Genomic DNA, 18,861 nt, shown 5'->3' with positions numbered 1-18,861 from the left:
TTTCCTGCCCATCAATGGCAACTCCACAGAATGGTGTGGTGATCGTCTCCAACATTAATAATTCTGCTCGAGCTGCTTTCTCATGCAACAAGGGCTACAAGTTGATAGGGGAGGCCACTCTAAGTTGTCTTCCAGACGCAACATGGTCAGGGCTGCCACCAACTTGCTGTGAGTAGAATGGTTTGATGTGTTTTTGTTGAAGATTTCATATCAGGCATCTTTGACATTTTGCTAATCTGTGAACAAGTTGTTTTAATTTCCCCTTGCAATCTTACGCCATGTTTAAAGTCACAATTTAATTCATCAATTTAAAAGACTGTCATTGAAAATAACACCTTTAAAAAGATTGAAGGAACATGATTAATTAAGGCCTCTCAAAGATATAAGTCAGTGAAAGCTGTTTATTTCAAAATGGTTTTGAAATCCTAAAATGGTTTTAATTTTTCCCAATAAAGTTGTATTATTGGTATTTCAGCTTGTGAGGCCTTCCAAAAGCCTGTCCATGGCAACCTATCTCAGAGTAGCAACGGCACACAGGCAATGGTGACGTGCGGTGAAGGTTACACGCTTTCTGGCGATACCTTGATTGACTGCTCTGTGGCCACTGCCCTCACAACCTACACACCACCTACATGCAGTAAGTATCAATGTTCAATTAACAGGTGTTTGTTCCTTGCTGTTATTTTAAGCACAACTTTCCGTAGTGTAGGAAAGCATCCTGGCTAGGTTAAAGTGTTTCTCTCAGCTAGTTTCTCAGAAATGGCTTCAAGGATTTCATTCAAACTTACAGTATTAAAATGTGCCCAAAGGTCAAATTTGGCCAAAAATAGCTTCAAAATTCCTGTCTAACACATAACTTGGCCATTTATTTGTGTATTTTAAAATTAATTGGCACAAAAGCAATCTATCATAAGACAACATGAAGGGTTTACACTCATCTCCTTACCTCAAAGTTCAAGGTCACAATAAGAGTTCAAAAGTCAATTTGGCCATAAAACAACTTGTCTGGACTGCAACTTTGTCATTAATTATCTTAACATAACTTAACACTTATGTTGACGATGAGGGGCGGCAATTTCTGTGTAAAACCTGTATCTGTTCCTCAGAGGTCAAGGCTACTTTCACAGGTCAAAGGTCACTTTTGTACATAAAACAGCTTGTCTGGGCCTTAAACTTAACTGTCATTCAAAATGCAATTTTAAGACAACTGACTACAAATTACTACCATCAGGATATTGAGTGTGGCATTTAATACCATTTTTGTTTTTACCTTTTTATTTGTGCCTCAGTCTGTTTGTCTCTAAAAATGTTTAAACTGTAACTTCATCATGCCTTTAAAACTTTACTTTTGAAATGAGTTGGCCCAAATGTGGACTGTTGTAAAATGACGTTTTGGAACTAACAATCATTTGGGTACCTTCAAGATAAAGGTAATTTTTTTGAGGAAAAAATAAATTGCATTGTTGTCAAAAATATGGAATGTCTGTATTTGATAAGATGATTCCCTATCCACCAATTTAACCCACAATCTTGACCTTTACCAGGTCTTAGAAATGGTCTATATCACCACACCTGGGTAAATGTGTCTTTGTCATTCTCTGATTCTTGTTAAAACAGTACAAGAGTCTGAAATTTAGCAGAGACTTTCAGGATTAATTTCTATAATTAAGCCTTGCTCTGGGAAACGGTTTAAAGTATGTACATAAAATGTTGTCCCAGATTAGCCTGTGCAGTCCACACAGGATAATCAATGACAACTCTTTCCGTCTAATCTGGATTTTCACCAAGAAGAGACTACCTGTAAAAAAAAAATTCCATAAAAGCAGAAAGTGCGTCCTTGATCAGCCTGTACAGACTGCTCAAGTTAATCTGGGAGAACACTTTACCCACATACATTAAACACAGTTTTCTCAGACCAAGCCTCATGTTTTTTTCAGCCTTATGTCAGCCTCTGCTGACACCTACTGGCTACACATTGAGCACAGACGGTTCCCGTACTGTGGCTCTGTACAGCTGTGAGGTTGGTTCCACTCTTGTTGGCCCCAGCACCACTTCCTGTAGACCAGATGGAACATGGGACACTTCACCACCCAGATGTGGTAAGCAACATATATGTTTTCCATTGATGTGTAAGAAAACTAAAATTCATTTCAAGTGACTCATTTGCAAATTTGCAATTATATTTGTCACAGAATTGTAAAATTAAAGGAGAAAAAGAGATATTAAGAGTTTGGATCACAGGTTTTGTATACTTTTTAACCAGGTTTTCCGAAGGAAAAAACTGGTTATTAGATCGGCGAATGTCGGCGGGCGGGCGGAACAAGCTTGTCCGGGCCATACTTAGTCGTTCATTGTGAGATTTTAAAATCATTTGGCACATTTGTTCAACATCATCAAGAATTACGTCGATATCTCCAAGGTTAAGGTCACACTTTGAGTTCAAAGGTAAAAAATGGCCATAAATGAGCTTGTCCGGGCCATAACAATGTCATTCATTGTGAGATTTTAAAATCATTTGGCACACTTGTTCACCATCATTGGACGGTGTGTTGCACAAAAGAATTATGTCAATATCTCTCAGGTCAAGGTTGCCATGACTAAAAATATATTTATTTTGAAACAAAGGGGTATAGTTATAAATTAGTTCAGTTTGAGTTGTCTCCCTTTATCAGACTTTTTTACAAATTGAAAACCTGGTTTTTTGACAATTTTGTCCCTTGTTATTAATTTATTGTGGATTATAAGTGAATTTAAAATTGAAATGCATCAGTCAGGTAACTATACATGTATATATATAATATTAAAGTTAATAAAAATTGTCCTATGACATATTAAATTTATGATGCTTACACATTTAAATCCCCCCCCCCTTGTAGAAAGCAGAATATGGCAGTTGTCTGTCTTTCAATTGTCCAGATGTTAGTCTGAAAATTCCTGTCTTCTAATATCTTGGCCATATAGTGATAGATTTTAAAATAACTTAGCATAAATGTTAACAATCATAAGACAATGTGGCATGCTTACAGCCTGTCTCACTACCTCAAAGGTCAAGGTACACTAAGAGTTCTAAAGTCAAAGTTTGTCATAAAACATCTTCATTTTTTTTTCTCTGCCATACATTTGCCATATATTGATTGATTTCAAAATAACTCTGCACAAAGCTACGGAAATATGACTCATCACGTGAAATAGCTGTCTCCTAAGTTCAAGGTCACACTTAGAGGTCAAAGTAAAATATGGCCATACAACAATAATCTTGTCTCAGCCATAACATAGCAATATTAAGATGGACTTGTAACCAAAAAAAATGGCACAAATGTTGACAATGTGTTGCAATAACGTGCTGTTTCCTACCTCAAAGGAAAAGGTCGCACTTAGGGTTCAAAGGTCAAATTTTGCCAAAAAACAACCTTTCTGGGCTGTAACTTTGTCATAAATAATTTAATTAAAAATAACTTTATACAAATGTCTACCAACAGGAGTGACATGTATTTCCTGTCTATCTTTCTCAGAAGTCAAGGTCACATTAAGAGGTAAACAGACAAATATGGTAAAATAAACAGCTTGTTTTTTATCAGTACATTAGTGGAGTTTTACGACAAAAGTGGAATGGGGGGTCATTCATGTAATGTGGACACAGGTCTTGTGTTTAGTTAGATATTTGTACATATGTAGCGTGTTTACCGTTTCTTCTGGATATATACAATGGGTGACTTGGGTCACCTAGGGTGACTTGGGTGACTTGGGTCACCTAGGGTGACTTAGGTTGACTTAGGTCATCTCGGGTGTCTCTGGTGACTTGGGTCACCTCAACCTATATTAACGTGTCTGCAGAGTGTCCAATGCATGCGTTATGCAGGGAGGACAATGGATCAGTGAAGTACAAGCAAAAATAATTAGCTTGACTGACTCAGGCTGACCCAGGAGACCTGACACGTGCACTGACTAATATTTCCAAAGGTAACCTCTGACCCGGACTAATATATGAGTCACCATGCTACCCAGCAAGCTATTGTAAATGCGCAAAGTTGCTTGGGTCACCATCACTCAAGAGGCATCCAAAGAAACTTCCCTCACAGAAGAGCAGCACTTTATATACTGGATAGTTCACGTGATCCGCTTGTTAAAGACTATTTCATTTCATGAAAACACAAACCTTCTGTTTCAAACAGTCATTGTAGTATACTGCTTCTATATTCTGTTATACATATGGTGCATGTTTATAACAGACTTGTATTATTAGATCATTGAACTATGTACATGAAAATGCAATGATCAATCCAAAATGCACACACTTTTTGCGTAGAACTTACTAAAAAGTCAAATACTTGCAAATGAACTCAAAGAATAATGAACCTAAAGGATAAAGTACCGGCCAAAAAAGTCACACATTGAATACCCAAGTAGATAATATTTCCAAGCATTTGTCAATTTTCAATAAATTATTTCTTATTTCTATGTCTATTGTTGACTCTAGATACTGTTTTGCATCTATTTGAGCCTGCAGGGAAAACTGAGTTAATACATAGTGCGTAAAGTGTCTTCCCAGATAAGCCTGTGTATAAGCTTATCTCGGACATCAAGGCACATGCATTGATCCCAGTTTTTCCGGAATACTGCTCATTAAAACAATGGTTTCGCCCTGCAGTGACCTGTGACAGCCTGGGGCGCCCCCCAGGGGGAGATGTGAGTCTGATGTATGAAGGTACAGCCACCCTAGCCGTGTTCTCCTGTGATGTGAACCACACCCTGTTGGGGGCCCCAGCCCTCACCTGCAGGGATGACGGGTCCTGGAACTTCATGGAGCCACAGTGTGGTAAGGGCTCTGTGCTGATTTCTTCATGTATTAGTGTTTTACTAAAGGAACTTGTTTTAATTGTGTTTAAACAATGTAACATATTATCAGTCATTGCATTAATTCATAGTATATTTATTTATTTATATTTTTATATAATTCTGTATGCAATATAACTGATTGTTAATTGTAAACAAATAATCAAAAAAATAATCTTTATTTATCAGTTATGCTATTCATTTTAATACAGGTGTATTACACTTATGTTTATAAAAATGCTTCTGCTGTTGATAGAGAATATGTCTCATATATATGTTAAAGAACTGTTAGTATTTTTCTGCAAAAATGTAGGAAAGCAGTAGATGTGGTGTGTTTGTATATTTGTCTGATAGTGTAAATACTCTAGTTTGTAGAATAAGGCAATTTTATTTAATTGTTGTCAAATTTAATTTCTTATTGACATATGATCTTATAATAGGATAAAATAATGAAATACATTGTTATTCACTACCCTTTTCCAGTGAAATGCCCGAGCTTAACTCCCCTCTTGAGTGGAACCATCAACCTAACAACTGACGGTACCCGACCTACAGCCAGATTTTCCTGCACAGCAGGGTACCATCTCGATGGTGTTGCCATGGTGACCTGTGCTGCGTCCAGCAATAGCGCATCTTCATGGGATAGCAGCATCCCTACTTGCAGTATGTACTGGTGAACAAGCATCTTGCCAAGAACTTGCCAGCTAGAGAGTATTTGTGAAAAACTTGGACCATCAATAATTAATTTGTACATTATGATTGTAATAATGTTAATGTACAGTTTATTTTAGACAAAATAGTGGATTTTATTTGTGTAATGTCAGTAAGATATATACAATTTGTTATTTATCTGCCATTTTCTTCCTGATTAAAAAGACGTCATTTTTGATGTCATAGTTTTATAAAGAAATCATCTTGTATTAACAGTCATACAATTTTATATAATATTTACCAAAAGTCAACATAGGGTTTTATATGAAATTTAATACAATATTAGACCAAGAAATATAGCTTTATTCTCTATTTTTGACAATCATCAGGTAAAGCAATACCCCCAAGATAAGAATTATCTTGTAATGTGAATAATACCCCATGGTTTCAGAATGTGACCCCGCAGCCTCCCTTGCTAATGGCACCATGACGACGTCCCCTGACGGGCGCACTATGACCTACACGTGTAACACGGGGTACAGTCTGGCAGGTCCTAACAGCAGGCTCTGTACAACCAATGGGACAGGCTGGAGTGGTAGTCAGCCATCTTGTGGTAACCAACACCTGCGATTTGTCTCTGCATATTTGTGTATTTATATATGAGCCTCTCCCTCGGAAAACTGGGGTGGTATTCCAGAAACATCTTAAGTCATTTCTGAAATAATTCACTTAAAATTTAAAATTACAATGTTTTGTATTACTTTACTAAATAAGGAAACACATGTTTTTTTGGTATTCCTATCATTACATTGGCATAATTATGTTATTATCCCCTACCGGTGAAACATAGGGGACTTATGGTTTGCGCTCTGTCTGTCTGTAAGTCTTTCTGTCAGTCTGTCTGTCAGTCTGTCACACTTTTCTGGATCCTGCAATAACTTTTAAAGTTCTTTAAAACTTGAAACATGGATAGATGGCAATATGAACATTATGCACGTAATTTCATTTTGTTCCTACATCAAGATTTCTGGTTGCTATGGCAACAAATATATTTAAAAAAAATAAAAATACTGACAGTGTTGGAGTTTCACCAGTAGGGGACCATATTGCTTTGCAATCTCTTGTTTAAATGTATATCTTGATGCCAATTTATTGCAATATGAAATGAAACACTTAAGAAAATTTCCCAATTTAAGGATAAGAATAAAATTTAACATAAGATGCTTCTGGAATACGACACCTGGGCTAAATGCATGTGTATACATTTCCGTCCCAGGTTAGCCTCCATAGTCAGCTAATCAGGGATGACACTTTCGGCTTTAATGGACGTTTTTGTGAAAAGGGATTCTGTTATGAACACAAATCTAGTTATGGCAGCAAGTATTGTCCCTTATTAGCCTGTGTTAATCTGCACATGTATTAGGCCCTGTTTTCCCAAAGCACAGCTGTTATATTTTTATGCCCCCGGATCGAATGATTGGGGGTATATTGTTTTTGGCCTGTCTGTCTGTCATTCTGTCTGTCATTCTGTCCCAAAACTTTAACTTTGGTCATAATTTTTGCAGTATAGATGATAGCAACTTGATATTTGGCATGCATGTGTATCTTATGGAGCTGCACATTTTGAGTGGTGAAAGGTCAATGTCATCCTTCAAGGTCAAAGGTCAAATATATGGCTTCAAAGCGGCACAGTAGGGGGCATTGTGTTTTACAAACACAGCTCTTGTTTTCCATTAGTCCTATGTAGAAGTAATAACCATGTCATCTTTTGGAGTTATTAATCACTTTCATAGTTAACATGAAGGAAATAAAGTGTGTTTTAATTGATGTTTACAATGACAAAGGTATTACTTTTGCCTTCATATATTTTGCTTTAAGCTCTTATAAAAAGCATGTTACTACATTTCAGCCACATTGTAATACTGTCAAACCATTATTATACGTGGGAAAATAAATTTTGTGGATTTGCATTGGTCCTCTCAACTACAAAATCAAATGTCCAACAAACGTCTAAGTTCCATGTCTTGTATCAAACACAATAAAAAAATCTATGAATTTTAGAGAAAATGAAAACTGCAGATTTACACCAGATATTATATATTAACATGAAAATTGTATGTCAACAAATATAATCTAGTCTATACAGTAAAATATTTATTGTAGATTGACAATTGTTTAATTGTATTCCAGTGTTCTGCAGTATGCCCACAGTGCCAGCTAATGGTTCACTGCAACTATTGACCAATGGTCAGTCTACTGTTGCCCTTGTGACATGTGCTACTGGCACAACCCTAAGTGGACAGCAAAACATCACCTGTACTTCAAATGGCATCTGGAACTTGGCCCTTCCATCTTGTGGTGAGATTCAGTTTTAATTCTTTTAATTAAATACTTGCACATGGTGACAAAGTAGCTTTGTAGGAATTATTGGTTAACAAACAGTTTTTTTGTTAATATTTGGAAGTAAATAAAATTTATGCCCATTGGTCCATTTGTCCATTTAGATTTCGTTATCAGCATTGAACTAAATAAGTGTGATGTGTTGGTCTCTTTGTTCAAACAAACATTTACAAACAACTCACTATTGATCTGTTTGTCCAATTCAGATTCTCAGGTTGGTATTTCAAGTTATGCTTTATCAGATTGATCCGTTAACCCATTACCACTTACATATGTATTTAACCCTTTACTACTTACATATGTATTTAACCCTTTACTACTTACATATGTATTTAACCCTTTACTACTTACATATGTATTTAACCCTTTACTACTTACATATGTATTTAACCCTTTACTACTTACATATGTATTTAACCCTTTACCACTTACATTTGTATTTAACCCTTTACCACTTACATTTGTATTTAACCCTTTACCACTTACATTTGTATTTAACCCTTTACCACTTACATTTGTATTTAACCCTTTACGACTTAGATACATATTCAACCGTTTACCACTAAGATACATATTTTTACGCAATTGTAGTCTCTCAGAAAGTTAAATTAAATTTTAGACCCTTTTTTACTATATTCATATTTTAAAGGCTTCATTTCCAACCCTGAGATAGCGATGAGCAGCAAACAGCATAAAAATCTGAACAGACTGTTGTTCTGGTTTTATGATTTTAACTTTGATTCTGAGTGGGAAAGGGTTAAAAGGTATCAATTGTGATGTGTTGGTTTCAGTGACCTGCCCATCATTGATGCCCCTAACCTCTGGTAAAACAGAGATCATTAGTAACGGGTCGGTAACAATGGCAGCATTCACCTGCAACCTCAACTACACAGTGGCTGGGGACCAGAGACTTACCTGTCAACCGGATGGCAAGTGGTCTGGGAGCCAACCTGTCTGTGGTAAGGTTAGGTTTTCAGAAGTCATGGACATGCTGAGATGTCCAATACATGCTCAGGGAATTGATATCTATGGCTTGGCCTCTCAATTATTTGTCAAAGGGTTTGCAAGAAATTGTTTTATTATCAGCAATTATGTGCTTTTGTTCACCTCATTTTTTTTTATCTTAACCCATATTTGTTTATTCAGTCCTTGTTTAAGCACTCTGTTTGCAAAGCAAGCTTAAATGAATATTTTTATGCCCCTAATATTACTTGATCACATTAAACCTTAACCATTGACTGCCACAATTTATAAACTTGGTCTTCTTTTGAAATTAGCAAAATCAAATATCTAACACATAAAAAGAAAATGGACTTGTTTTATAATGAAAAATCTCCTTCCCCCCCCCTCCCCCCCCCCAAAAAAAGATTATGAGTGTTTGTAGTAAAAGGGGTATTATGCTTTTCAATTGTTCCAAAAGTACATGCATTTTCAGTCTTGTTGCCTGTGCTATTTTGCATGACATCAATGGCCTCACGGCTCGTGTGACATATCATAACAAAAACCACTGACTGATACATTTTTTTGAAGTATTGACTAGAGTATTAATTTGTATGTACATACAATTGTTCATGGCCTTATTTTTAAAGTACTTCAAATGCACTTATTTCACGTGTTTGTTACATTAAGCTGCGTGTCCATCATTGAAACAAGTACAACAAGGAGCAGTAGTCATAACAACTGACGGAAGGTTGACTTCTGCTGCATTCTCCTGTAACCAAGGTTACCAACTCACAGGCAGTGGCACTCTGCAATGTACTTCAGATGGATTATGGGACCTCTCTCCACCTGCTTGTGGTAAGAATGAAACTAGCAGTGCTTGTGAGATTGATGAACGAAATGTAGTTCCACAAATGAAGATAAATGTACGAAAAGTAGTTCAAAGTGGAGATTGATCTACAAAATGTAGTTCCAAATGGAGATTGATGTACAAAATGTAGTTCCAAACTGAGATTGATGTACAAAATGTAGTTCCAAATGGAGATTGATGTACAAAATGTAGTTCCAAACTGAGATTGATGTACAAAATGTTGTTCCAAACTGAGATTGATGTACAAAATGTAGTTCCAAATGGAGATTGATGTACAAAATGTAGTTCTAAATGGAGATTGATGTACAAAATGTTGTTCCAAACTGAGATTGATGTACAAAATGTAGTTCCAAGCCCAGAATGATGTACAAAAATGTAGTTCTGAACCCAGAATAATGTACTAAATGTTGTTCCAAACCAACATTGATGTACAAAATTGTAAATACTTCTTGGTAGATCTAGTATTTATGTATGTTTTTGCAGACCATTCCAAAGAATAATTTTACTTCAATGAGATACAAAGTTATCTCATGTTTTGTTAACAAATAAGTTATTTCTTGATTTCTGCCCCTAAGTACAGTTATGTTAATGATATTTAATTCCATTTTAGTTTGCAAGAGTTTTACGCAGCCGACAAACGGACATCTGACAGTATTGACCAATGGGAGTACAGCTGTGTACACATGTGACGCAGGTTATACACTTAGAGGGGCTACAACATACTCATGTGACACACATATTGGCAACACTTCACTAGTGACAGCGCCTTCTTGTAGTATGTACAGTATCAGAATTATATATGAGGCATGCTCTGTGAAAAAGGGGTTTAATGCCTGTGCGTTAAGTGTTGTCCCAGATTTTCCTGTGCAGTCCGCACTTTCCGCCTTAACTTGATTTTTTGCTAAGAAGAGACTTTCTTGAAACGAAAAATATCATAAAAGTGGAAAGTGTTATCCTTGATGAGCCTGTGCAGACTGCACAGGCTATTCTGAAACAACACTTTAAGCACATGCATTAAACCCCCTTTTCACTGATCACGGCCCAAATATATTGTAATCATGTTAAGCATAAGTGTATTGTATTTTTGACAAGTGTGTTTTTTAATTTTGGAAACATTACTGATTTCCAATAAAGACTGTGGGTACAATCTTATACAAGAAATAAATCCTGGTACCAATTGTTCCTTTGTTCATATTTCTTAGATACATGCAACACCCTGAGTGTTAACCCCGGCGTGCGCAGTGTGCGATACTCAGACAGTGTAAAGACCTACATGAACTTCTCATGTGATGAAGGCTATACATTGGTGGGTGATGCGGTCATCAGTTGTCGTAGCGATGGCACATGGAACAGCTCTCTGCCTATCTGCGGTAATTAGTTACTTGGCTAAATACATGTGCATAAAGTGCAGTCCAAGAATAGCCTGTGCATACCGCACCAGGTAATCAAAGACAACACTTCCCGTCTTACATGGATTTTCAGTTAGAAGAGACATCCTTCAAAAAATTACATACATTAGCAGAAAGTGTCATCCCTGTTTATCCTGTGTGACCTGCACAGGCTGATCTTGGATGACTCCTTACGTACAAACATGAAGCCCAGTTTTCCCAGAACAAGATTCATATAGTTTTAGTCCATCTGAAATCCTGGACAGTGTACAAATGGTCCATCTAACAAGTAAGTTCTAGGTTTCTGAAAACTAAACCCCTTGCCATTCACATTACGTCTTGAAGTCCATTTTGTTGCATATATCTTAAAATGCATAATTAAAATATCCTTTAAGCTTATTATGTTGTTTTAGTTGTTATTTGAGTGGTGTTTTGAGTGATGATTTTTAAAATAATCATTTAATCATAGGTTTGGTCAAGTAAGTAAGATCTGTAAAGTATACAATTGTTCATTATTCATTACCTTCATCTTAACATAGAAGCCTTTTGACCAGCTGTTGTCAGCTCTTTAGATCTTCATGATAACTTGATGGTTACAATGCAACCAGGACCTGTATTCACACACCAAATCTTATATATAAGAATTGACTTAAAAACAAGAAAATATTTTCAGCGTTTGAATATATATTTATAAAGGCTATAAGTGTTGCTTATGTAATAAATAAATAGGTTGAAATAAAGAATTTGAAGCTTAAAGAATTATTATAATCCCACCTTGATAAGAAATAATACTGATGCCATTTTCCAGTGATATGTGAAGAACTGTCCAGTCCGTATGGTGGAAACATCACCATGACAACCAGTGGGTCTGTCACCTCTGCCTATGTCACATGTGTCTCAGGCTTCTCTCTGATTGGTCAATACAAACTAACATGTCGTTCTGATGGGTCGTGGGATTTCCGAATGCCAACTTGTGGTAAATGATTTCAATTTATTTATGTATTTTATTTAACAGTATACTGCTAAGTCTGGTATACGTTGAAGAGTACCGGAAATATATGAAACAAAATGTAGAGGATCTAAAGTGTTGTGTAAAAAGATAGTTTGCATTTATTTTCACAATAACATGTATAATACTAACTACATGTATAGTTTTACATTTTTACAAGTGCTAACCAGTATTTTGTCTAATTGTCGTACTGCATTTGTTTCAATTAACAAATCATCACTTAACTGAACTAAATTGCGAGACTTAAATGTTTAAATGGACCTTTAAAATTCATTTTAATTCTTTAATAATACCATTTACACTGTTTCTCATAAAAAGTATAACCTCATAATGTATTGTTTAAGACTGTACATGCTTTAATTTATTAATTTGTATTCTGTTTAAAATATCTTTCTATATAATCTGCAGTGAACATTATTTACACTTCTTCATTTCTGAACTAAGGTCACTCAATAATAATAATAATCTGTGCTAATTTTCTTTGTAAATAATGTTCAATGAACATTATTTTCACTTTTTAAGTCCTTCATGAAAGTTCACAAAATTTTCCTGTAGAATGTGAGCCACCTGCCGAGCCAGCCCACGGAAGCATGTCAATCACAGGAGGCCTATCAGCAGCGTACAGATGTAACGTGGGATACACACTGCTTGGACCTGCCATTAGGACTTGTAGAGCAGACGGTACAGGGTGGTCTGGCAATGAACCCAGTTGTGGTATGTATGTAAGACTGCTGATCAATGATAAGATGAAATGTGAACAATTATTGTTTTGTGGTTTTTGATTTTTCATCAAGTAACAGATTGCGTAAGTGTATAGCAATCTATTATAATACAAAAAGTGTAAATGTAATGAAACATAAAAGTGTGATTTTTTTCACAAAAGAATTGAGCCACAGTCTGGGAAACTGGGCTTAAACAAGACTTCAAAGGCTTATCAGGGACGACACTTCCCACTTTTATGGAATTTTTCATTGAAAGAAGTCTCTTCTAAATGAAAATCTCGTGTAGGCAGAATATGCCCTCCCTGATGAGCCTGCACAGTGTAGGCAGAATATGCCCTCCCTGATCAGCCTGCACAGTGTAGGCAGAATATGCCCTCCCTGATCAGCCTGCACAGGCTAATATGCATTAAAACTGAACGCACATGAATTACGACAGTTTCCCAAAAGCTTATCTCAATTAATTGTGAAACAAAACATATAACTGTTCAAATTTAACAATAATAGCTACTCAATTATGTCATTTTATCATTAAACAATTTTGTATTACCCTTCAGAACAATGTGATGACATACAAGCTGGTCCAAACCAAAACCTCTCCCTGGTAACAGATGGACATACAAGCCAGGCAGTATTCCAGTGTGACCCCGGCTTCTCATTGTCCCATAGCAACAATGTCACATGTCATGGCGATGGCACGTGGGATGGACCTCTACCTGTTTGTGGTATATCACTCAACCTTGTGTAATTTGAATATCACTCAACTTTGTGTACAATTTATAATATTTTATATTACACGATATTGTTTTCATTAATCCTTAAAATGTGCCCCTTATTTGAATTAGTTCTTTTGGTGTTTATTGCAGTCTTTTACATTTAATACAGGTTACAAACATGAATTTGTACACTTCAAAAATATTTAAATACCTCAATTCAAATAATGATTTGTGCTAACAATTTTTTAAGTTCTCAAGCTGAGACTAGGAGCTGCACCCTGCTCCTTTAAGCTCATTATTGCAGTGTATGTTCTGAACAATACAAAAATGTTAATATCTTTTAGATATCATGTTTTTGCACCTTTTTCTGGTTTATGGTATTAAACTTTATTTCGAAATAAAAAAACCTACATGACCTTTTTTCCATTATGATAAGGATTACATATGGCCTTTCTCTGTGAAAAAGGGGTTAAATGCATGTGCATAGTGTCGTCCCAGATAAGCCAGTGCAGTCTGCACATGTTAATCATGGACAACACTTTCTGCTTTTATGATATCATTTGTTTAAAGACAGTCTCTTCTTACCGAAAATCAAGTTAAGGTTGAAAGTGTTGTCCCTGATTAGTCTGGGCGCACTGCACAGGCAAATCTGGGACGAAACTTTACGCACATGCATTAAACCCCCTTTTTACGGAGCTTGGCCCATAAATTTTGACCCCGTTTGACCAAACGATTCTAAATGTCTCCATACGTTTGTCATCCATACAACTTCTCATTTTAGTGCGTTGCCCATCTATGAGCACCAGTTCAGGCCTGTCCTACGTTGTGTCTGCCACTGCCGGGGGCCAGTCTGTGGCCTCGTTCCGGTGTGCAGACGGCTACTCTATAGAGGGCGCCTTACAGGTCACATGTCTGCGCAATGGCACTTGGGACACTAAGCAGCCAACCTGTGGTAATACTCTATGAGAACCAAGCTCTGGTAATTCAGGGTTCAATGCATGTGTATAGTGTCGTCCCAGAATAGCCTGTGCAGACTTGCTGCTTTCACTGAATCTTCTGACTGCACAAGCTAATCTGGGACGACAACACTTTACACTTATGCATTAAGACCTGTTTTTTCAGAGCAAGGCTCACTTTTTATTAGGATCAACTATTTTCTTGTTGAGAAACCAAGCGTTTTGTATTTTTTGTGAGGGGTTCTTGGCAAATGGAATTGATTGGAATAAACTTGACCACAATGATAACAATTCAGTCATTATGTAATTATCTTGTGAACAAAAAAATGTGGCAACATTAACAATTTGCTTGTGTTTTGGCTCACCTGAGCATATTGATCCTAATCACGACATGTTAATGGTGTTTGGCTTTTGTGTCATGCATTGTCACATTTTAGCTTGAAAACACACCAGAATATACATGTTTTACCAAACAACAAGAATTTAGGCCAGACATTTGTCTATATGATTATCTCTACTAAATTTGAAAATCATTCCACTCAATTTAAAAACATGGTTGCCAGGGGCAGGGTATTTGTTTCTTAATTGACTATTGGAAAATGATATGAACACATTTATGACCCAATCAACCTAATACTAGTCACAATATTTTGTATGAATTACTACTACATCAACTTAGTTTGAATAGTTTTACTTAAAGCAATAGTGTTGTTGTTGTTGTTTTTTTGGAGGACTGAGGGTGACCACAGGACAGGTCTCAAAAAAAATTGCTGCTTTTTTTACAATTATGACCTTGACCTTTGGTTTAAAGTATTCCACCATCAACATATGTATCAACTTCTAATAAAAAACATTAATGTAGCTCCTTTTAAGTAAAAGTTCTTATAATTCCTTATATGAGCGACATAAGGCCTTCTTGGCCCATTTGTTTTATTGGATTCTATTGTCAATCTGAATTATTTTTTGTTGATTACACTCTGTAATAGTTTTATAAATTAAGTTGCTCATTAGCTAATCTTGTTCATTCCAGTGCAGTCCTCTGGTCTTACCTCGGGAGGGGGAGAGTGCAGCAACTCAACTGTCACTGCTCTGATAGTAGTCTTGGTCCTGGTTGTCATAGTTGCAGTCGCCCTGGGTTACCTAGCCTGGAGGTACTGGAGGAAGTACAAGACAGAGAATACTCGCACTATCACTTATTCCCAAAGTAAGAAGTTTTCTTATGTGTTACTATTTTGCTGCTATTTTTGCAGTCATTCACATGTCATTTTTTTTAAATATACAAACTAATTCTTACATGTGACAAGTCTCATTGAGCATAAGCTTGTGTGTTTCTTCAGGTTTCTAGGCAGTTTTGAAGGATTTAAGTACAGCTTTATGTTCAACTCTAGGATTAATAAACTAGTAATTATGTTAAACTATTTATCTTCAGGGCAGCCTATTAAAACTAGTCCAGAAGGGCATTATATGTTCGATGACCTTGACATGAAAATACCAGACATGCAACCCCCTCGAGGTCACCAGCGCCACATAACTGAGCTAGGCGGAATACCAGAATTGACATCTCCACCTTTGTTTTCTGGTCGCCACATCACGTTAAGTGGCATGGTTTCACCTTCAATGGGCCCAGTTACCACTAGAGACATTGAAATCCAAAAACATCCAAAAAGCAGTTATTCTCAAGGGAGTCGATCAAATGATAGTTTTGGTACTTCAACATTTGAATCATTTTTACCTGTACCAAAGGAAAGAAAGAAACACGGCCTTCATAGTCCCACTAATAGAAAACCTCCAGAAGGCAGTGAAAATGAAAGTGGCATTAACTCACCAGCAGAAACATTACAGGCATCTTCTCAATTAGATCGTCTAACCTTACCTGAACAAATACTCACACCAAGAAATCCTGAAGAATTGAAAGCAGCAGAATCAGCAAAGAAGTCGAGACAAAGAAGAAATTCATCTAAAGGTGGTGAGACAGAAAAGGAGAGGAGACAAAGGAAAAAGAGTGACCTGATTGATAAGGACAAAGACTTTCTGAGGGTGATAAAGGGGGACCGATCAAGCTCCCCTATGGCCCCTCGTACCCCCTCACCCTACAAGATAAGTGGTACTAGCCAGGACTACGAGGTGGACGAAATGGATGCTTAAATGAGTCACGTTCTGGGAAAACTAGGCTAAATGCATGTGTGTAAAGTGTTATCCGAAATTAGGCTGTGCAGACAACACTTTTCATCTAATCTAGATTTTCGTTAAAAAGAAAGATATTTTATTCGAAATAATCCACACAAGTGAAAAGTATCGTCTCTAATTAGCCAATGCAGACTGCACACGCTTCTCTGGGATGGCGCTTTACGCACATGCATTAAGCCTAGTTTTCGGTTTTATTTTGGAACATTGCTCATAGAATTGCATGCATTGGGTAAAACTAAAGCAGCCATGTCTTTTTCTATTTTTATTATGAATTTTACGTTTAATATTTAAAGTTAGTAAATAATGCAAAGAGTTTCATATTTTACAATGTATTAAAAGTATGAATTATATTCAGATACCCAGAAAATGTTATCTTTAAGTTTTGACTTAAAAGGTTTGTGAATACAAGCCTTGTGTGATTTTGAGATCACAGGGTTAGGGTTAGGGCTAAGGGCCTGTGCTCATGGGGGATATTGTGTTCACCATATGTCGGGCATCAAGCCTGGTATGGTGTGCCAAGTCAATTGTTAGCTTGTTAACAATCAAGAGGCAACATTTTTATCAAGCTTGAAGAAAATTAATCAGTCATAACGTTTTTGTTGAGAATATCTAAGCCAACTTCCGGTTTGGGTAAAAGGTAGTCAAAAAGTTGATCCCAAGGTTTTTAAAATGATTATATTCATGCAGACTGACACGAGAAATTCATGACTTACCAGACATCCAACCAAAGTTCGCCCATCAAATGGAACTGGAGTTTTGTTTTGATAATGGTGTTATTATTTTACATTGTGTGTGTGTGTATACATAAACAGCAAATGTCTATGTTGAACTAAATTAAACTCATAATCAGGGTAGATTCAACATATATTGAAATTATACATAAACATTGTATTGAAAACTTTAATAAAATTTATTATTTGGTGTTCAATTCCAAATTTAAAAGTTAGTTTAAATGTCAAGTTATTATGAGTTTGCGTTGATGTTTTTGTCACTCATAATATGATACAACTTTACCTGTTATTGTATTGTTGTTGTTTTGTTTTTGATAATAATTACATTTATAATGAATTTATTTGTATGTAGTCCCTGTTATATTGGTTTGACATGTTGTACAACGCATTATTTAAATAAAATACCAAGTTTTAATAATTGAATTGCAATCTAACCTTAAAAATAGAGAACCATGCGTTACCATTTAAGCCGGTTTAGGGTTAGGGAAAACCGGGCTTACTGTTTATGCATTAAGTTTCATCTCAGATAAGCCTCCGCATAGACTTGATTTTCGTTTCGAAGATATTAACTTTAAATAAAATGTTCCATAAAAGCGGAAAATATCGACCCTGAATAGCCTGTGTCGACTGCACAGGCTAATCTGGGACCATACATTACGCATTTGCATTAATCACGGTTTCCCCTGACCGCTGCTCAGTTACAGTACCAGCGGTTAGTGAGATGAGACTACCAGTAAACGATGACCTGATTATGTTGTGTAAGTCTTAATAAAACTGGGTGTGTTCTTATAATGACGTGTTCACCGTGCAATAACTTGATTGCCTGTGCCCGCTGGAAGGTGACTGACGTAAATTGTTTCTTAATGTCAACTTCAAATGTGTATGAACGATTATGTTCAACTTTAATGTCGTTACCAGGGTGCAGGATCACGTGACTTTATGGGGTTCGCAAAAGGATGTTTATGGATGTAAACACGCCGGTAAGTGGTGCTTTTTGTCCCCTACCGTTGAATCCGGAGGGGACTTGTGGTTTGCGCTCTGTGTATCCGTCAGTCAGTCAGTCACACTTATCTGGATCCTGCGATAACTTTCTTCATATTTTTTCATGAAACTTAGAACACGGATAGATGGCAATATGAAGATTATGCACGTCATTTCATTTTGTTACTACGCCAAATATTCTGGTTTCTATGGCAATAAATATTTTTTTTTAATTCTGACAATGGTGGAATTTCACAGGTAGGGACCATATTGCTTAACAATAGCCTTGTTTATAAACAACTTTTTAAAACAATTTGTCTGAAGCATTTCCACTACTGCATAAAAGACAGTTTTAATCCGGCTTATGTAAACAAGAGGCCCATGAGGGCCTGAATCGCTCTACTGGCTGGAATGTTTAACAACATTGGGAAAAAGTTTTAACAATATTTGTTTATGTCATTTTCATCAATTCAAAATATC

At 36.3% G+C, this 18,861-nt stretch overlaps 1 protein-coding gene across 1 annotated transcript; it reads left to right on the top strand.

The window, feature by feature from the left end:
* Positions 1–14: 14 nt before the first annotated feature.
* LOC127878713 (sushi, von Willebrand factor type A, EGF and pentraxin domain-containing protein 1-like) lies at positions 15–17,663 on the top strand. Its single transcript, XM_052425245.1, has 17 exons — positions 15–168; positions 476–637; positions 1,938–2,099; positions 4,649–4,816; positions 5,317–5,496; positions 5,936–6,097; positions 7,675–7,842; positions 8,676–8,843; positions 9,514–9,681; positions 10,305–10,469; positions 10,897–11,064; positions 11,891–12,058; positions 12,647–12,805; positions 13,368–13,535; positions 14,308–14,478; positions 15,513–15,686; positions 15,912–17,663. The coding sequence occupies exons 1-17, from the start codon at positions 15–17 to the stop codon at positions 16,625–16,627; spliced, it is 3,381 nt and encodes a 1,126-aa protein (XP_052281205.1). The 3' UTR covers positions 16,628–17,663.
* The last annotated feature ends 1,198 nt before the right edge of the window (positions 17,664–18,861 follow it).

This window comes from Dreissena polymorpha, chromosome 4 (assembly GCF_020536995.1).
Source record: "Dreissena polymorpha isolate Duluth1 chromosome 4, UMN_Dpol_1.0, whole genome shotgun sequence".
In the NCBI taxonomy this organism is placed as follows: Eukaryota; Metazoa; Mollusca; class Bivalvia; order Myida; family Dreissenidae; genus Dreissena; species Dreissena polymorpha.
The sequence above is the reverse complement of the archived record's forward strand: the minus strand, read 5'-3'. Positions and strand labels throughout refer to the sequence as shown.